Source organism: Giraffa tippelskirchi, chromosome 5 (genome assembly GCF_054371585.1).
Source record: "Giraffa tippelskirchi isolate mGirTip1 chromosome 5, T2T-mGirTip1v1.2.pri, whole genome shotgun sequence".
Lineage (NCBI taxonomy): Eukaryota > Metazoa > Chordata > Mammalia > Artiodactyla > Giraffidae > Giraffa > Giraffa tippelskirchi.
The window spans coordinates 95,784,750-95,802,689 of NC_137279.1; the positions used below are offsets into that span (position 1 = coordinate 95,784,750).

Sequence of the window (17,940 nt, forward strand, 5' to 3'; positions counted from 1 at the left end):
CAGTCCCCAGGCTACAGGTCTCCCTTCCCATCTTGTATCTCTGGGGCTGCTACCACCTGCACCGGTGGCCCAAGATGAGATCAGGAACACCCTCACTCTGCTTCCCCCCACCCCAGGGCCCCTCTTCCCAGCCCTGGGCCTTTGTGGGTCAATAAGAGAGAAGAGTAGATGGAACTAAGGTATTCAAGGGGCCCCTTCGAGGGAGGTTTTCTGGGGTCCCCGGGCCTCAGGGTGACTCCATAGCTTCACTAAGGACAACCTGTCCAGATTTGAGGTGTTCCCTCAAAAGGATCCATTCAGCGGTCTCAGGAGGCTGCTCCACCCATGGAGAGGTGGGAGTCCCTGCAGGTCCCCATGGAGACACATGTCCAATTGCATGCACACAAGGTGTCACGTGAAGTTTCCTCCGTGAAGATTCAAGGGCTCCCAAGACCAGAGCTTCAGACTGTGGAGTAGACATGGAACATGTGAGGTGATAACTGCGGCTTTGAGCTGAGAGTGGCTGAGGGGCTGGAGCTTGGCTTGTGGGAGGCTTCTTGGGTGGGTGACAGTCTGATGCTGAGGTGGGGGTGGTGGGTGAATGGTCCCCTTGGCCACAGAATGGGAATCAGTTCTAGTGATAAAGACATATGTGCATCACCTCCTGGGATGTGCTTTTCTACTTTATCTGCCCGCTGCTGGTGGGGCTGATGGAAAGGGGTGGGAGGTGGGGGTTGGGGAGCAACCTCCACCTGGAGCCTTCAGTCTCCTGGCGCAGATCTGTCCCCACAGGCAGAAAGTTCCCGGAGGTCAGAATGTGACCCCCAGTTCCCACAGGCACCCCTGGGTTTGTCAGGCTTCCTGGGAGCCTTGGGCAGCCGCACCCTTTCCCAGGGAGGAGGTATATGGGATTATTCACAGGGCGGGTCCCTGCTGTCAGCACCTGTCTGGTCTTGATTCCTTCTCAGTGCTGTGGACTATAGAGGGAGCCGCTCAGAGCCTGTCCCTCCTCTTCTCCCCTTTTTGTTAGGGCTCCTGGCCTTTCTCTTCTCTCTGGAAAGCTAGGGCCCAGTCTCCATTCCCAGGGAGAGAGTGCCCTCTAGTGCCTGGGAGGGTGAAGGCCGAGAAGGAGGGCAGGGCCAGAGCCCAAGCCTGAAAGGAGGCCCTGCCAGCCAATGAGGGGTGAGCCGGCTGTAGCTTGACCTGTGGAGCTGGGACAGCAAGGGACCCACAGGTATTTCTGAGTGTGTGTGTGTGTGTGTGTGTGTGTGTGTGTGTGTGTAGCTATGTTTCTTCTTGAGAAGCCCTCTCTTATCAGAAGGACTGGACTCCACCAGATGGAGTGTAAAGATCAGGATTTTTGCTCTGCTTTGGAAATAGGACCCTCCCCCTCCTCAACTCTTATATCCCCTCCTCTTCCCAATCACAGTCTATCCCCAGCTGGGAAGAAATTCTCTGCATCAGACCCATCGAAGTGAGTTTGTATTTTTCCATTCTGCTACCCGTGGTCCCTGGTAGCTCAACTGGTAAAGAATCCACCTGCAATGCAGGAGACCCTGGTTAGACTCCTGGGTTGGGAAGATCCCCTGGAGAAGGGAATGGTTACTCACTCCAGTATTCTGGCCTGGAGAATCCCATGGACAAAGGAGCCTGGCCGGCTACAGTCCATGGGGTCGCAAAGAGTAGGACATGACTAAGCAACTTTTACTTTCACTTTCACCCCTGGACCTTACAGCCCTCTTCTATAAGAGTGGGGGCTAGCAACCCTAGGTTGCAGGCTTGGTGCGAGGATTTAACGAAGCATGCGTGAGTGTCTACTCAGGCCTCACACATGGTAGGCACTCAATGAGATCTGGTTGCCCAGGGAAACAGGATAGGGGTGTTTCCCCATCCAATGAACACCTGACATGTGCTGGGGACCCAGAGAAGCCTATCCAGGTGCTAACCTTCAGGAGGGCAGATGGGGCCATGCAGTAGGGTGGGTGCCCCATTTGACGGGTGAACACAGTTGGGGTAACCATCATTGTCTTTCGTAGAGCCGAGGTCGCTCCTGTCCATGTCCTGGAATCACGTGAAGATGCTGTGGTGGCTTCTTGTCTTCTCCACTCTGGGTCTCGGGGCCTGGGGTGAGTTTTCTTCATTGGTTTAGAGAGTAACTAAGAAGGATCATCCTACAGTCTCACAACAGGAAATCTTTAAATGCCTGCTTTCCCTTAGGAGGCTGGTAGGAAGCCAGAGCAGCAGGAGGAGGACAGCTTTGCATTTAGACCACAGAACTTGGAGTCTGTAAACCTGGGTGCAAATCCTTGCCCTGTCTCCAAGCAATGATTTTAAATAAGTTAGTCACCTCTTGAAACCTTAATTTTCTCACCTGAAGACTAAAATAAGGTTATAATCTATATTTATTGTGAGAATAGAATGGGAAAATGCACTGGAAGGACTTAGCACTTGAGCAATGGGGCAATGATTCTATTTGCAATATTATGTCAGCCTATGACTGGGGTTTATGGTTGTCAGTAAGAGACAGTTCCTTCGGGGTGGGAATCTGTTGAAATCCCCAAAGTCCCTCCCACAGGAGCATGGGCATAGCAAATGCCCCCAAAATCAATCCCAGAGGAACTGACTTGATTTGTGCAGGGAATTCCAGTCCCTTCTGTGCACAATCTGTCCCATTGCTTCCATTAGGCAAAATGCATACAAGGAAAGACTTTGTGATTTTGAAGTGCCTGGATGCATTTCCAGGTGGTTTTTGTTGTTGTTGATTTTGCCAATTGTATGTGGAGATGTGGCTCATGAGAAAAGGACAATATTTCCGACCCCCTGCCCTTGTCTGTTTAACTAACTTCTTAGAAGGTTACCTGGAGCTGGTGTTGGAGAAATCCATGCCTCATGGTACTGCTGGAGGTGGTCCTCTGGCCCCGGAAGGGCTTCCTGAAAGGACTCAGAGATCTGGGGAGGCAGAGGGTTGTGGAGAGGAGCCTGAGCCGCTGCCACGGAGAGGACTGGTACTGGGGCTCTCTGAGGGCTGATGCGAAATGGAATGTTCCTTTACAGGTGATTCCTCCTGGGATAAAACACAAGATAAACACCTGTTCGAGGGGCTTCAGGACCTGCTTGGCAACATCTCCCAGCTCACTGCAAAAGACAAACGGGGTCTCAGTGGTGAGGAGGTTTGAGGACCAGCTGGGTTTCTCTTGGGACCAGGCACTTAATGGTGGGATGGGGTGGTTGGGGCTGAGACACAGGAACACCTGCGTGGGTTGTCTTAGGCCTTGGCAGGGAGGGAAGGTGGGGAAGGGGAAGTGGGAGTGCTGCTGGGAGGGGCCAGAAACCCAGGAAGAGGAGATGCAGTCTGTGCATTCAGGCCCCCCTAGCCTGAGGTTGGAGACTCGCACTTTGCCCTCAGGAGTCCCCAGACTGAAGGGAAGTCACAGGCCCTGCCTGGAGGGCCCCCCAGGTTGAGGAGGAGATGCCCCCTTGGGGAGCGCTGGGAGCAGGGCGAAGGAAGCAGAGTCCCAGAGGAAACTGTCAGTGAGCTTGGAGCACACGGAGGGCAGTAGTGCTGGGGTGAAACTGAGAGGCGCCCCTGGGGGCTTTCCCTGGGGCAAATGGTGACACAAAAGGCTTCCTGGAGCAGAGCAGGGAGGGACCCTCAATCAGAGAAGGTCATCCAGGTGTGGGGGCCAAGCACCTAGGATGCTCTGGGCAGGCACAGTCCCTGCATTGGAGCGAGTAGTGAAATGGAAACATGGAGGCAAGAAGAGGAGGATGTGCCCACCTGCCCACAGAAGGCCTCCTCCTGCAGCTCTTCTGCAGCCACCACGGGGCAGAACTGGCCTCGGCTGGCGCGTGTGGCCCAGGGGCCCAAGGTGGCAGCAGTGGAGCAGGGTGTGCCAAGTGACACCCGCATGGCTCCCCTGCAGGTGTCTCCACCATGGTCTCTCGCAAGCAGTGGGGGGCAGATGCCATTGGCTGCAGTGCCCAGCTGGCCCTGCCGGTGGACTTCGTTGTCACGCACCACGTCCCTGGGCTGGAATGTCACAACCAGACCTCGTGCAGTCAGAGGCTGCAGGAGCTGCAGGGCCATCACGTGCGCAACGGCTGGTGTGACGTAGCCTACAAGTAAGAGGCTGGGCTGGAGGCATGTGACCCAGCGGTCTTAAGGGTGCCTCCCTTTCCCCTTCTCTTCTCTGTTTCCCTCATTTTCTGGGTTGTGGTTGTACCTGGTTAATAATGAATACAATGAAAAAATATCCTATAAAATTCCAAAGCCTTTGAAAGTTTCTATGAGGTTCTTAACTTTGAGCTCTCTTAAAAGGAAGCAAGGAAGTTTAAGTGCTGACTCTACTTTCTGTTCGCCTCCTAATGGTTCACACAGCACATCGCAGGTTAGGAATGGCTTCCCCGTATGTGGGTGCATGGGTGCGTTTGCCCCCTGACAAAGCGTGAGACTTGGCTGGGTGGGTGTCATCATCTCCATGTTACAGGTGGGGCTACCAAGGAAGGGATCAAGGTCACACTGCTGCTAAGTCCTGTGGCCCAAGCTGGCTCAGGATTGCCCCTTTGCCCTCTGATCCTTCCACTACAGTGTGTGTCGGGGCTTTCACCTCAATGAGGGAGGCATCCACTTCTTCCCCTGATGGTCACTCTAGCAGGCCCTCCCAGGGCCCAGGACCAAGTTCCTCAGCCCACCTCTGACTTCAGTTCATTGTGGACGATTCCTGTGTGTGGGAATGGCTTCCCACCTCAAGAGCACCTGCATCTCTCTGCTTTTCTGCCTCAAGCTTTCGTCCAAGTCCCTGACGGTGAACCCCCTGGAGGGCAGGCTTTGTGGCTAACTTCTTAGTCTCCAGCCCTCTGAAGGGACAATTTTAAGTACTTCTCTCTTGGAAGGTCACATGTCAAGGAGTGGGGTGCTGAGCCCCAGGTGTCCATGGGGAAGCCAACCCATTTCTTCACACTTTGTCGAGTTTCTTCTTGTCTCACTCCCCTGGCCCCTTCAGTCTGGCTTCTGGGGTCTCTTCCCAAATAAACTGCCTGTGTCCACATCCTTGTTTGAGATGCTGCCTCCTGGGAAGTCTATGTAAGAGGTTACCCTGGCAGAGAGAAATCACACAACCAGCCTGTGTGGAGATCACAGACACACAGCATTTTGGAAGGAGGAGGAGAGCCACTTTTGAGGAAATGTAGAGGCTGAAAAGAATCTTATATTGTTTGGTTGGGTCTGAGGGAGCCTCTGGGTGGCAGCTCCAGGACCCCTTCCCTTTCAAGTGTGTAGGATGATTTATACAAAACCCAACATCTGAACTGGGGATGGGGTGAAGAACATGGGCGTGGTCCTTCTAAGGATGAGTGTAAGTCACTTTGTCTATCCACTGTCTCGATGAATCCATGCAAATTCCCTCTAGTGAACTTGGTTTGGTCCTTCTCCTTTAGGAGGCTAGGTTGGGGTTCCTCTTGCAGGGGTGTGCCTGGGACCAGCCACCAAGCCTGGATTTCCCTCTCCGCAGCTTCCTGGTTGGGGACGATGGCAGGGTGTACGAGGGTGTTGGCTGGAATGTCCAAGGTGTGCACACCCAGGGCTACAACAATATCTCCCTGGGCCTCGCCTTCTTTGGCACCAGCGAAGGTAATGGTCACCCCAGCTGTCCTTCTCTATAGAGTTAGCTAGTACTTGGTCTCGCACTGTCTCTCCATCCTCCTCACACTGGTGATGACACACCCTCTCCTGGAATTCTCCTCTCCCCTGACTTCTGTGAACGGTCTTCCTCCTCCTGCTCTGGCTTCCTCCCAGCCTCCTGGTCCCCTGGCCACCCCCAGGGAAGGCTCTCCATCCTTTCTCCCGCACTCTGGTTCTGCTCCCGCTCTGGTCTTGGGAGGATCCAGGCTCCAGATCTCACTCTTGCATCAAAGACTAGAACACCTTCTCTCTAGCTCAGATGCTTCTGTAGTATCAGGCCTGGCTTCTGGCCAGCCACTTCCTCCTTCCATCTCTCTCTCTCTGAGATTTTCTGTGCAATTTTTAAAAGCCATGTTGGGGCTCCAAACCCCAAGTCCCCTCCATGGTCCTCTAGTCTTATTGCCACCCTGCCCACCTGCATCCCAACACACATCCATTGAATTTCTGAACTTTTACAGTTAATAAGTGGGCTTCCCTCGTGATACAGTGATAAAGAACTCATCTGCAATGCAGGAGATGAAGGTTTGATTCTTGGGTTGGGAATATCTCCTGGAGAAGGGAATGGCAGCCCATTCCAGTACTCTTGCCTGGGAAATCCCATGGACAGAGGAGCCTGGCAGGCTACAGTCCATGGGGTCTCAAAAGAGTTGGACATGATTTTGCGACTAAATAACAGCAGTTAGCAAAGCCTCTGCACATCTGGTTTCTCATGGCTCCCTCCCAATATCTTTTGAGATGGCCCAGTTAAGTTTCATGACTACTTTTACAGTAGGTACAGCCTAAGTTTCAGAGAGATAAGTGACCCAGGTGACATAGCCGTAAAGAGAGGAAACAGAACACAAGCTCATCCTTTCTATTTCTGCTCCAGGGCAGCTTCCAGTTTGCCAGAGGAGTCTTGATGTTCAACTTGGTTAGTTTCCGTGACCACTCTTTGCCCCTGGGTGTTGCCTTGTGAGCTGTGGTATCTTGAGCTCAGTACTTCTTGGCAACCTCAAGTTACTCTTTGAGAATAGTGGGGTTCATCATAGCATCTGCCTCACAGGCTTGATGTGAGGATTACAGCAGTCACTGCAGACAGAGAGGCTGGCACATGCCTAGAAGGGCCCTAGTGATGGGAAACCCTAATGCAGCCAGGGGGCATTACTGAGCATGGGACTGCCCTCCAGCTCTTCCCCAGGGAGACAGATGAATGAAGTCTCGGTGGGTCTTTGGGAAAGGTCTTTCCAGTCACCAAAGCTCTGCCCAGGCAGACCCTTGAGTTCCAAGCAGTCCAACGCTCAGGATGAGGCTGTTCCCCTTCCTCCCCCTTCAACAGCTGTGTGGGGGCTGGCAGGACATCTCGTCCTCCCCGACAGAACTCTGCAACTCAGGCCAGATCGAGGCTTCCTAAGGATCACTCTCTTCCAGGCCACAGTCCTAGCCCTGCCGCCCTGTCAGCCATGGAAGGTTTGATCTCCTCTGCTGTCCGCAAGGGCCACCTGTCACCCATGTATGTTCAGCCACTCCTTGTGAAAGGCGAGAGCTGCCTGTCCCCTCAGCAGAATGCAAGTCTCAAGGAAGGTAAGACTTTCAATCTTAAAAAAATTTTTTTTTGGGCAGTGCTGCATGGCATGTGAGATCTTAGTTCCCTGACCAGGGATCAAACTCATGTTTGATTCCTTGGAAGTATGGAGTGTTAATCACTGAACTACCAGGGAAGTCCAGTAAGACCTGAGTCTTACTGGACCTCCCTCCAGATTCACTCCCACTCACTTCCAAATGCCATTGGAAGTGACTTTTTCAGTCAGGCTCTCACTGAGATTGTTTTGTTTTGTTTTGTTTTTTAATTATTTTTTAATTGGTGAAAATTTGCTTTACAATTTTGTGTTGGTTTCTGCCATAAAACAATGTGAATCAGTCATAATTATTTATATCCCTTCCCCCTTCCCACCCCTCTAGGTCATCACAATGTGCCAGGCTGGGCCTCTGAGTTACTTAGCAACTTCCCACTGTCTATTTTACCGATGATAGTGTATATATGTCAATGCTACTTTCTCAATTTGTCTCACCCTCATCTTCCCCTGCTGTGTCCACAAGTCTGTCCTCTACTAGGTTCATCAGTACTACTCTTCTAGGTTCCATATATATACGTTACTATATGATACTTGTTTTTCTCTTTCTGACTTACTTCACTCTGTATAAGAAGCTCTAGGTTTATCCACCTCACTACTACTGCTCAGATTCATTACTTGTTACAGCTGAATAATATTCCACTGTATAAATGTACCAAAACTTATTTTTTTACACAAACTCATCTGTTGATGGACATCTAGGTTGCTTCCATGTCTTGGCTATTGTAAATATTGCTTCAGTGAACATTGGGGTAACTGTGTCTTTTATAATTGTGGTTTTCTTGGGGTATATGCCCAGTAATGGAATTTCTGGGGAATCTCCATACTATTCCATTTGTTTTCCATAATGGCTGTATCGATTTACATTCCCACCAACAATGCAGGAGGGTTCCCTTTTCTCCATACCTTCTCCACCATTTACTGTTTGCAGATTTTTTGATGATGGCTACTCTGACTGGTATGAGTGATACGTCACAGTCATTTCGATTTGTATTTTTCCAATAATGAGTGATGTTGAACACCTTTTCATGTGTTTATTCACCATCTGTATGTCTTCTTTGGAGAAATGTCTGCCATTTTTGTTGTTGTTGTTGTTGGGTTGCTTGTTTTCCTGATATTGAGCTGTATGAGCTGCTTAAGTATTTTGGAGGTTAACCCTTTGTCTGGGGAAACAGTGGAAACAGTGACAGACTTTATTTTTTGGGGCTCCAAAATCACTGCAGATGGTGACTACAGCCATGAAATTAAAAGAAACTTGCTCCTTGGAAGGAAATTTATGACCAACCTAGACAACATATTAAAAAGCAGAGACATTACTTTGCCAACAAAGGTCCATCTAGTCAAGGCTATGGTTTTTCCAGTGGTCATGTATGGATGTGAGAGTTGGACTACAAAGAAAGCTGAGCGCTGAAGAATTGATGCTTTTGAACTGTGGTGTTGGAGAAGACTCTTGAGAATCCCTTGGACTACAGGGTGATCCAACCAGTCCATCCTAAAGGAAATCAGTCCTGAATATTCATTGGAAGGACTGATGTTGAAGCTGAAACTCCAATACTTTGGCCACCTGATACGAAGAGCTGACTTATTTGAAAAGACCCTGATGCTGGGAAAGATTGAAGGTGGAAGGAGAAGGGGGCAACAGAGGATGAGATGGTTGCATGGCATCACCGACTCAATGGATATGAGTTTGAGTAAACTCTGGGAGTTGGTGATGGACAGGGAGGCCTGGCATGCTGAAGTCCATGGGGTCACAAAGAGTCAGACACGATTGAGTGACTGAACTGAACTGAACTGAACCCTTTTGTCAGTTGCTTCGTTTGCAATTATTTTCTCCCATTCTGCATTTTATCTTTTCATGTTGTCTATAGTTTCCTTTGTTGTGCAAAAGCTGTTAAATTTTATTAGTTTCCACTTGTTTATTTTTGTTTTTATTTCCATTAATTTAGGAGGTGGGTCAGAGAGAATCTTGCTGCAATTTATGTCAAAGAGTGTACTGTCTATGTTTTCCTCTAAGAGCTTTATCGTTTCTGGCCTTACATTTAAGCCTTTAATCCATTTTGAGTTTATTTTTGTGTATGGTGTTAGGAAGTATTCTAATTTCATTCTTTTACATGTAGCTGTCCAGTTTTCCCAGCACCCCTTATTAAAGAGGCTGTCTTTTTCACTGAAGTCCTCTGATAGGCAACTGATCACCCAACTCTCTGAAACATTAGGGCTGGGAAACCTTGCGAGGGACCCTCCAGGTCACCAACTTGGCCCTCAGATTCCTAGAATGATAGAGGCATGGCACTCTGCATAGTCTACCGTGTGTTCACTCATTTCTGAGCACCAGCTCGTCACTGGGGATGTATCAAGAAAGCAAATACACAATAGCAGTGCCTCGTGAAGGTTCAATCAAGATGGTAGAGGAACACAATAAGAACACAAACAAATAAAATAGTTAGTATGTTACATGGTGAAATGGTGAAAAGTGCTATGAAGGGGAAAAAGCCTGGAGAGGGATAGGATTACAAACACAAGGCACAAATGCACATCTTTCTGAATACAAAAATTATCAATAGAACTGCATTAATAGACCAAAGAGCTTAAGGTACTACTTGTATTGATTTAAAGGAAGAGTTTAACATAATTCAAGGAAGATTAAAAGCAGATTTGGAGTTTAACAAGCAGCAACATCAAAACCAGTACAGTTAGAAGGGAGTTTCCTGGCAGTTCAGTGGTTAGGACTCTGTGCTTTCACTGCTGGGGGCCCTGGTTTGATCCCTGGTTAGGGAACTTAGATCCCACAAGCCATATGGTGTGGCCTAAACAAACAGTACAGTTAATAGGCATTATTAATCTTTTCTTGGAATTAATAGAATTTTAAAGAAAATTGGAATTTTGTATTAGACCTTGGAGTGAATTTGATCTCTGCCTTTGGATGGTGTCGTCTGTCGGTATTACTAATTGTTTACACTGACATAGTTTTGTGGACTACAAGTGATTCTTAAAGACATGTTTTCAGATAAAAATTCAGTTGATTTCTCCAAAAAGACCCTGTTACACACACACACACACACACACACACACACACACACACGACAGTTGTTCAGATAAATAAGTACACTTTGCACTTGGGATACAGCATCCATGTCCCCTCAAGATCAACATTCCCATTGTCCTTTAGGTTCTGATTTTTGGGGTTGTAACTGGTAATTCTTGGCTCCTGCATCTTAAACGCAATTCCTGTTCCCAGATGGGCCACCAGGAGCTGTTGGGCTCTCCAGGTCCATAGTCATGGTCAGGGCAGGATGCCGAGAGGGTGGGCAGGATGTTCAGTAGTGAGGTGAGTGACCTGAGAAAGCACATTGAATCCTCACACCCATGTTTCTGCCCCACTACAGCTTGCCCACTTATTGTCCAGCGGTCTGCTTGGGATGCCAGGGAGGCCCACTGCCCCAAGATGAACCAGCCGGCTCAGTATGTCATCATTATCCACACCGCGGGGCGAACCTGCAACAAGTCTGATGAATGCCGCGTGCTGGTCCAAGATATCCAGTCCTTCTTCATGGATAGATCGGACTTGTGTGATATTGGGTACAAGTAAGTGTACCTGAGGCTTCTCTTCCCATGGGGGTGGATACTGAGCCTGTGAAAGGAATGGGAAGAGGAGCTAATATTTACTGAGAGCCCAGCATAGGAGAGGTGGTCCTTCTCACTTACGGATTCCTCACCAAGCCCTGGGTGGGCCTTATTTAGGATGTAGCTAAGCGGTGGTCATTGCCCTTGAGCACGTTCTCAAAATGTGTGTCTTTATTATTTTAATTGAAGTATAGTTGTTTATAATGTTTTGTTAGTTTCAGGTGTACAGCAAAGTGATTCAGTTTTATACATACATATATATTCTTTTTCAGATTCTTTTCCCTTATAGGTTATTCAGTTCAGTTCAGTTGCTCAGTTGTGTCTGACACTTTGAGACCCCATGGACTGCAGCATGCCAGGCTTCCCTGTCCATCACCAACTCCCAGGGCTTGCTCAAACTCATGTCCATTGAGTCCGTGATGTCATCCAACCATCTCATCCTCTGTCATCCCCTTCTCCTCCTGCCTTCAATCTTTCCCAACTTTAGGGTCTTTTCAAATGAGTCAGTTCTTCACATTGGGTGGCCAAAGGACTGGAGCTTCAGCTTTAGTGTCAGTCCTTCCAATGAATATTCAGGACTGATTTCCTTTATGATTGACTGATTTGGTCTCCTTGCTGTCCAAGGGACTCTCAAGAGTCTTCTCCAACACCACAGTTCAAAAGCATCAATTCTTCAATACTCAACTTTCCTTATAGTCCAACCCAAATATATGTGACTACTGGAAAAACCATAGCTTTGACTAGATGGACCTTTGTTGGCAAACTAATGTCTCTGCTTTTTAATATGCTGTCTAAATTGGTCATAGCTTTTCTTCCAAGGAGCAAGTGTCTTTTAATTTCATGGCTGCAGTCACCATCTGCAGTGATTTTGGAGCCCAAGAAAATAAAGTCTGTCACAGTTTGCATTGTTTCCCCATCTGTTTGCCATGAAGTGATGGGACTGGATGCCATGATCTTAGTTTTTTTAATGTTGAGTTTTAAGCCATCTTTTTCACTCTCCTCTTTCACTTTCATCAAGAGGCTCTTTAGTTCCTCTTTGGTTTCTGTAGTGTCATCTGCATATCTGAGGTTATTGATATTTCTCCCAGTAATCTTGATTCCAGCTTGTGCTTCATCCAGCCTGGCATTTTTCTTGATGTACTCTGCGTTTAAGTTAAATAAGCATGGTGACAGTATACAGCCTTGATATACTCCTTTCCCAATTTGGAACCAGTCCATTGTTTCATGTCCGGTTCTAGCTGTTGCTTCTTGACCTGCATACAGATTTATCAGGAGGCAGGCAAAGTGGTCTGGTATTCCCATCTCTTTAAGAATTTTCCACAGTTTGTTGTGATCCACACAGTCAAAAGCTTTAGCATAGTCAATGAAGATGATATTTTTCTGGAACTCTTGCTTTTTGTATGATCCAACAGATGTTGGCAATTTGATCTCTGGTTCCTCTGCCTTTTCTAAATCCAGCTTGAACATCTGGAAGTTCTCAGTTTCCATACTGTTGAAGCCTCACTTGGAGAATTTTGAGCATTACTTTGCTAATGTATGAGATGTGTGCAATTGTGCAGTAGTTTGAACACTCTTTGGCATTGCCTTTCTTTGGGATTGGAATGAAAACTGACCTTTTCCAGTCCTGTGGCCACTGCTGAGTTTTTCAAATTTGCTGACATATTTACTGCAGCACTTTAACAGCATCATCTTTTAAGGATTGAAATAGCTCAACTGGAATTCCATCACCTCCACTAGCTTTGTTCGTATTGATGCTTCCTAAGGCCCACTTGACTTTGGACTCCAGGATGTCTGGCTCTATGTGAGTGATCACATCATTGTGGTTATTTGAGTCATGAAGATCTTTTTTCTTTGTATAGTTCTTCTGTGTATTCTTGCCACCTCTTCTTAATATCTTCTGCTTCTGCTATCTGTTAGGTCCATATGATTTCTGTCCTTTATTATGCTCATCTTTGCATGAATTGTTCCCTTTGTATCTCTAATTTTCTTGAAGAGATCTCTAGTCTTTCCCATTCCATTGTTTTCCTTTACATCTCTGCATTGATCACTGAGGAAGGCTTTCTTGTCTCTCCTTGGTGTTCTTTGGAACTCTGCATTTGGATGAGTATATTTTTCCTTTTCTCCTTTGCCTTTAGCTTCTCTTCTTTACTCAGCTATTTGTAAGGCCTCCTCAGACAACCGTTTTGCCTTTTTTGTATTTCTTTTTCTTGGGGATGGTCTTGATCACCACCTCCTGTACAGTGTCACAAACCTCCATCTATAGTTCTTCAGGCACTCTGTCTATCAAGTCTAATCCCTTGAATCTATTTGTCACTTCCACTGTATAATCCTAAGGGATTTGATTTAGGTCATACCTGAATGGTCTAGTGGTTTTCACTACTTTCTCAATTTCAGTCTGAATTTGGCAATAAGAGTTCATAGTCTGAGCCACAGTCAGCTCCTGGTCTTGTTTTTGCTGACTGTATAGAGCTTTTCCATCTTAGGCTGCAAAGAATATAATCAATCTGATTTCGGTATTGACCATCTGGTGATGTCCATGTGTAGAATCATCTCTTGTGTTGTTGGAAGAGGGTGTTTGTTATGACCACACAATATTAAGTTTAGTTTCCTGTGCTATACAGTAGGTCCTTGTTGGTTATCTCCTTTATGGACAGTAGTGTGAATGTGTGTCCTTTTGAAAGGTCAGATATTGACATGATGGAGACCAAGGCTCTGCTGAAAGGTACTATAGGACATCAAATGCAGGGAAGATTGTAAAACCTGTAGAAAGGAGCATCTAAAGATTATGTCTTTTTCACATAATCACCTCCAACTTCTCAGCAGCTCAGGCTCTGTCTCTCAGTTCAGCCCCAACTTGAAGTTTGTCTCCCTCATGTTAGACTCTCCTTTGCATCTGCAAAGTATCAGCCTCCTTGGGGAGGACATCTTTCCTTACACAGGAAGGTGAGGTGACAGGGAGCAGCCAGAGAAAAAGCAACTGGGAGAGTGCGGTGCGATGGAAGCTAAGAATGTTTGAAGAGGTGGGAATTGGCAGGGCCTCTGGAACAGAGAGGTCAGGGAAGGCAAGGTCGGGGAAGTGTTCTCCTGTCCAGATAGTACCTTTGGATTTCTCTAGTGCCAAAGTCTGTAATCCTTTTATAAAGAACACACTGACCTAACAGAAGAGTGGCGACTTCTTGAAGGATGCTTTCAGAGACTGAAGATAAGATGTTTGGGGTTAGATACTACCTAACATCTTGGACTTAGCATCTGAACAACAACAAAAACAACAACATCCTATCAGAAACAATTGCACAGAATTTTAAATCTGAGGGTGGGTCTCTACTAACCCAGATTGCATATTTGTGCACGTGAATCAAAGGAGCCCTAGTGGAGCTGGATTTGAGTCCCTACTTGTCCCCAAGCCCAGGACAGCTATGTGCAGGGACCCTGCCTTCGATGGATTTACCACTGCTTGATATGTACTCCTGGGCTGACTGCCTCTCCTATCTCCAATCCCTCGTAGTAAAATCGTTTTTAAGATAGGAGGAACCTTGTCCCCCAACATCCATTACCTATCAGGATGTGTTTTGCTGGGCCCTGCTATGCAGAATTATTCCCAGGAGGAGGAGGGAATGGTGGGATTTTTCACCAAGATCAGGAGCCCAGCAAGGGGAGTAGGTGGGTCCAGGTGTGAGTTCATGGTCTTTCTGGATGGCAGCTGAAGCCAAGGAAGTAGATGGGTTAGTCCTGGGATGTGTCAAGTGAGAAGAGAGGAGTTAGGGCCACATCCCGAGGAATCCCCCAGGTGCAGGGAAGGATACAGGAAGATGAGATGATGAGCAGCAGCCAGACAAGAAGCAACTGGAAGAGTGCGGTGCGATGGAAACTAAGAATGTTTGAAGAGGCAGGGATTGGCAGGGCCTCCCAAACAGAGAAGCCGGGGAAGGCAAGGCTGGGGAAGTGTTCTTTGTTTGTCCTTAGTCGTGGGGAGGTGTAGGTCACCTGTGGGCAACAGTTTCACTGGTGAGGTAGGGCTGCAGGGGTTGAAAGCTGTCACTCTTCCTAGTCTGTGAGCTACCTGCGGCAGCGGTGCTGTGCTGAGGCCCATGGGCTCATGAGAGAGGATTGTTGTTAAGAATTTTGTCAAATCATTGGTAGGCTGAGATCAACAATGGTGGGAGATCAATAAAAGCTACAGATCAGGGCTGCTGGCCACGTCCCTTGCCCATGAGAGCTGGCTGACCAGCATGACACAGTCAAGGACTCTTTTTTTGTTATACAGTGTTTAAAACTTGATAAGCTAATCAATGTCTGATGAGTAGACAAGAATGAATGAATGAATGGAACAGTCTCAGAGTGCCTCCCTTTCATGCCCTATCCACCTCCCCTGGCTGTCTTCTAGCTTCCTTGTGGGCCAGGATGGCATCATCTATGAAGGAGTAGGCTGGAGTGTCCAAGGCTCCCACACCCCCGGCTACAATGACATTGCCCTCGGCCTCGCCTTTATGGGCACCTTCTCTGGTAAGTGGATGCTTCGGGAAGTAGTGGTCATTGTGTGGTATTTGAGGGAAAGCGTCCGACATGAAAGACAGTGGTGTCAGACACAGGTATCATTTTAGTGGCTGTGTGTGCTGTATTTAAATGGCAACCCACTCCAGTATTCTTGCCCGGAGAATCTCAGGGACGGAGGAGCCTGGTGGGCTGCCGTCTGTGGGGTCGCACAGAGTCGGACATGACTGAAGTGACTTAGCAGCAGCGGCAGCAGTGCTGGATTTACCCAGCTTCAGATCTGATGTTGAACTAAGTTCAGTGTGAGAGGTGGCCTCTGAGACAGAATTTCACCCTAAATTTACATCTTTCACACCCAAACAAATGCCTCTCTCTTCTGATATCCAAGACACATTAGACAAGGAAAGAAGATCTTTTTGTATGTTCCTGATAAGTTTTTACCATGACATCCATGTGTGGACACTTGCCTTAATTGCCAAATGCACAGATGAGCCCTGACTCTGTATCCAGAGTGCATGCTGAGAATTGCCATTGCTCAGAGATTTGATCAGAGTTTGTTTAAGCTCAGGGGACTTTTGTGGAATCTCTGGGAAGGGAAGCCTATGTCACTGGGGACTAATACTAAATCGGGCCTTGGATAGGGGAAGGGGTGAGTCAGGAATATGCCTGGAGATGATGCTGGGCTTGTGAAGGTGAACAAAACACTACATGGCTAATGCAGGGTTGCTCAACCACAGCATTATCAACATTTCAGGTCAGATAATTCATTGGGGCTGCCCTATGCACTGTAGGGTATTTAGCAACATCCCTGGTCTCTACCCACCAGATACCTACAACATCCTTCCCCTCACTGTGACAACCAAAAATGTTTCTAGAAATTTCCAAATGTCCCCTGGGGGGTTAGATTGTCCCCTGTAGAACTACCAGGCTAAAGGCTTTGTACAGCCCCAGAATGATTGTATATTGTATCTCAGGCTCTGCTCTTCTGATTCAGGAAGAACTTTGGTGCTGAGGAATCTAAAGTCTTGACTTGGTTTTCTATCTGTCTGTAAGGTGGAATATACCAGTTTGGTGGTAAAGGTGGGTTAGGGGGATCTAGGAGTGTGTCCTGCCCTGGAACAAGCTCGGGAATCCTATAACTGATGAGTCCGCTGTGTTTTGCAGATTCCCCGCCCAATGCCGCAGCACTGGAGGCAGCCCAGAACCTGATCCAGTGTTCTGTGGTCAAGAGGCACCTGGTCCCCAACTACCTGCTGCTGGGGCACAGTGATGTGACCAACGTTCTATCTCCTGGGCGGGCTTTGTACAACATCATTAAGACTTGGCCTCATTTCAGACACTAGGGAGCCCCTTTTTCCTCCCAAGGCCATCTCCTTCCCCAACTCCATCCCCTTCCCCAACCCCACCTGCCGGTCCTCCCCTTCCTCTCTATTCTGATTCAACACCTGTATCCTCTCCTTGCCAGCCCCATCCTGTCCCTCCTGTCTCAGGTTAGTATGACCATTTCCTGCCAGCATCTCCCAGAGTCCCTTAAACCCTGTAGTTGGATGTTCCCAGCCCTCTGAGTCTGGGCCCAGTCTTCCTCTTTTCTCACCTTCTTCTCCCTGCCACCCATGTCTTCAGCCAGGTGAGCTTTCTTGTCCCCTGGTACACACCCCTCTCCTGGTGTGTCTTGCCCTGCCGTCTGCCTGGCAGCCCCCAGCCTCACATGTGACCGAGGTCAGTGTCCCAGCCCCTCCTCTCTGTTCACACACTGCCTTGCCCTAATTTGGATGCAGCCCTTATTTCAGGGCAGTAATTGTTTATAGACATTCTCTCCACTGGGTTGTGAGGTTGTCCAGTTTCATTCATGTATGTGTCTTTAGTTCTTCAGCAGTGTCTAGAATTCAGAAGATGTGACAGATATTTATTGGAGAAATGGAGGAATAAAGGGGAGTGGGCCAAGTCCCTGCTCCCCTTTCCAATTTGCTGGACATACTCTCTTTGGGAAAGATTTGCTGGACCTTGGACAGTCCTCCATCCTGCCAGCATTCTCTCTGTTCCATTCTTTTCCAATCCGAGGCTCAGAACTGGCTCTGGTTGCTTGTCTCTAATGGGTGCTGTGTCTCTAGGGTCCCATGTCCCCATCCTTCCACACCCCTGTGAGGACAGGACCATGCACTACTCCAGGCCCAGGCCCAGGCCCAGGCTGTGTCCACACAGGCCACCCAGCACCTCCCCACATAGGAGATGCTCATAGATAAAAAATTATAAACTAGCCTCTCAGATCCAGCTAAAAATATCCAGAAAATCATGTAAGATAGGAAAGAAAAATTAACTGGAAGTGTAAAATATGAGAAATCAGGTAATAGAGCTCATGAGAGAGTAAGAAATATACTAACCATTTCAGAAATGACCAGGTAAAAGAAGGAAGATAGAAAGTAAATGCACGTAACAGATAATACCTTAGAAGAAAACAAAGATTAAGTGAAGGAAAAAATTAAAAATCCAAAAGAAATAAAAAACAAGAGTAAAATAACTAGAGGGAAAGTAACCAACATAGTTGATAAGCAAAGAAGT

At 47.7% G+C, this 17,940-nt stretch overlaps 2 protein-coding genes across 3 annotated transcripts in view; both read left to right on the forward strand.

Moving 5' to 3' along the window:
• Positions 1-1,185: 1,185 nt before the first annotated feature.
• Positions 1,186-17,885, forward strand: PGLYRP4 (peptidoglycan recognition protein 4). Of its 2 annotated transcripts, XM_081488825.1 has the most exons (9): positions 1,186-1,213; positions 2,016-2,105; positions 3,034-3,141; positions 3,903-4,101; positions 5,490-5,608; positions 7,067-7,219; positions 10,653-10,851; positions 15,275-15,393; positions 16,546-17,885. In XM_081488825.1, exons 2-9 carry the CDS (start codon positions 2,036-2,038, stop codon positions 16,722-16,724), a joined length of 1,146 nt encoding a protein of 381 aa, XP_081344951.1. In that variant the 5' UTR covers positions 1,186-1,213; positions 2,016-2,035; the 3' UTR covers positions 16,725-17,885. The 2 variants fall into 2 exon arrangements, with proteins under 2 accessions (XP_081344951.1, XP_081344952.1); XM_081488826.1 differs by lacking the exon at positions 1,186-1,213 and having other exon boundaries at positions 2,057-2,105; positions 3,034-3,122; positions 3,890-4,101.
• LOC145505231 (peptidoglycan recognition protein 3-like) overlaps positions 1,186-17,940 on the forward strand; it is a 35,388-nt gene continuing 18,633 nt past the window's right edge. Inside the window, exon 1 of the mRNA XM_081486989.1 lies at positions 1,186-1,213. The gene's annotated coding sequence lies outside the window, so the exon portion shown is untranslated. The remainder of the gene's footprint in view (positions 1,214-17,940) is intronic.

Coding starts and splice junctions, on each gene's coding strand:
- PGLYRP4 (XM_081488825.1), top strand. CDS start 2,036: ATGTCCTGGAATCACGTGAAGATGCTGTGGTGGCTTCTTGTCTTCTCC. Junction 4,102..5,489: donor TGGTGTGACGTAGCCTACAA/GTAAGAGGCTGG, acceptor CCCTCTCCGCAG/CTTCCTGGTTGGGGACGATG. Junction 15,394..16,545: donor CTTTATGGGCACCTTCTCTG/GTAAGTGGATGC, acceptor TGTGTTTTGCAG/ATTCCCCGCCCAATGCCGCA.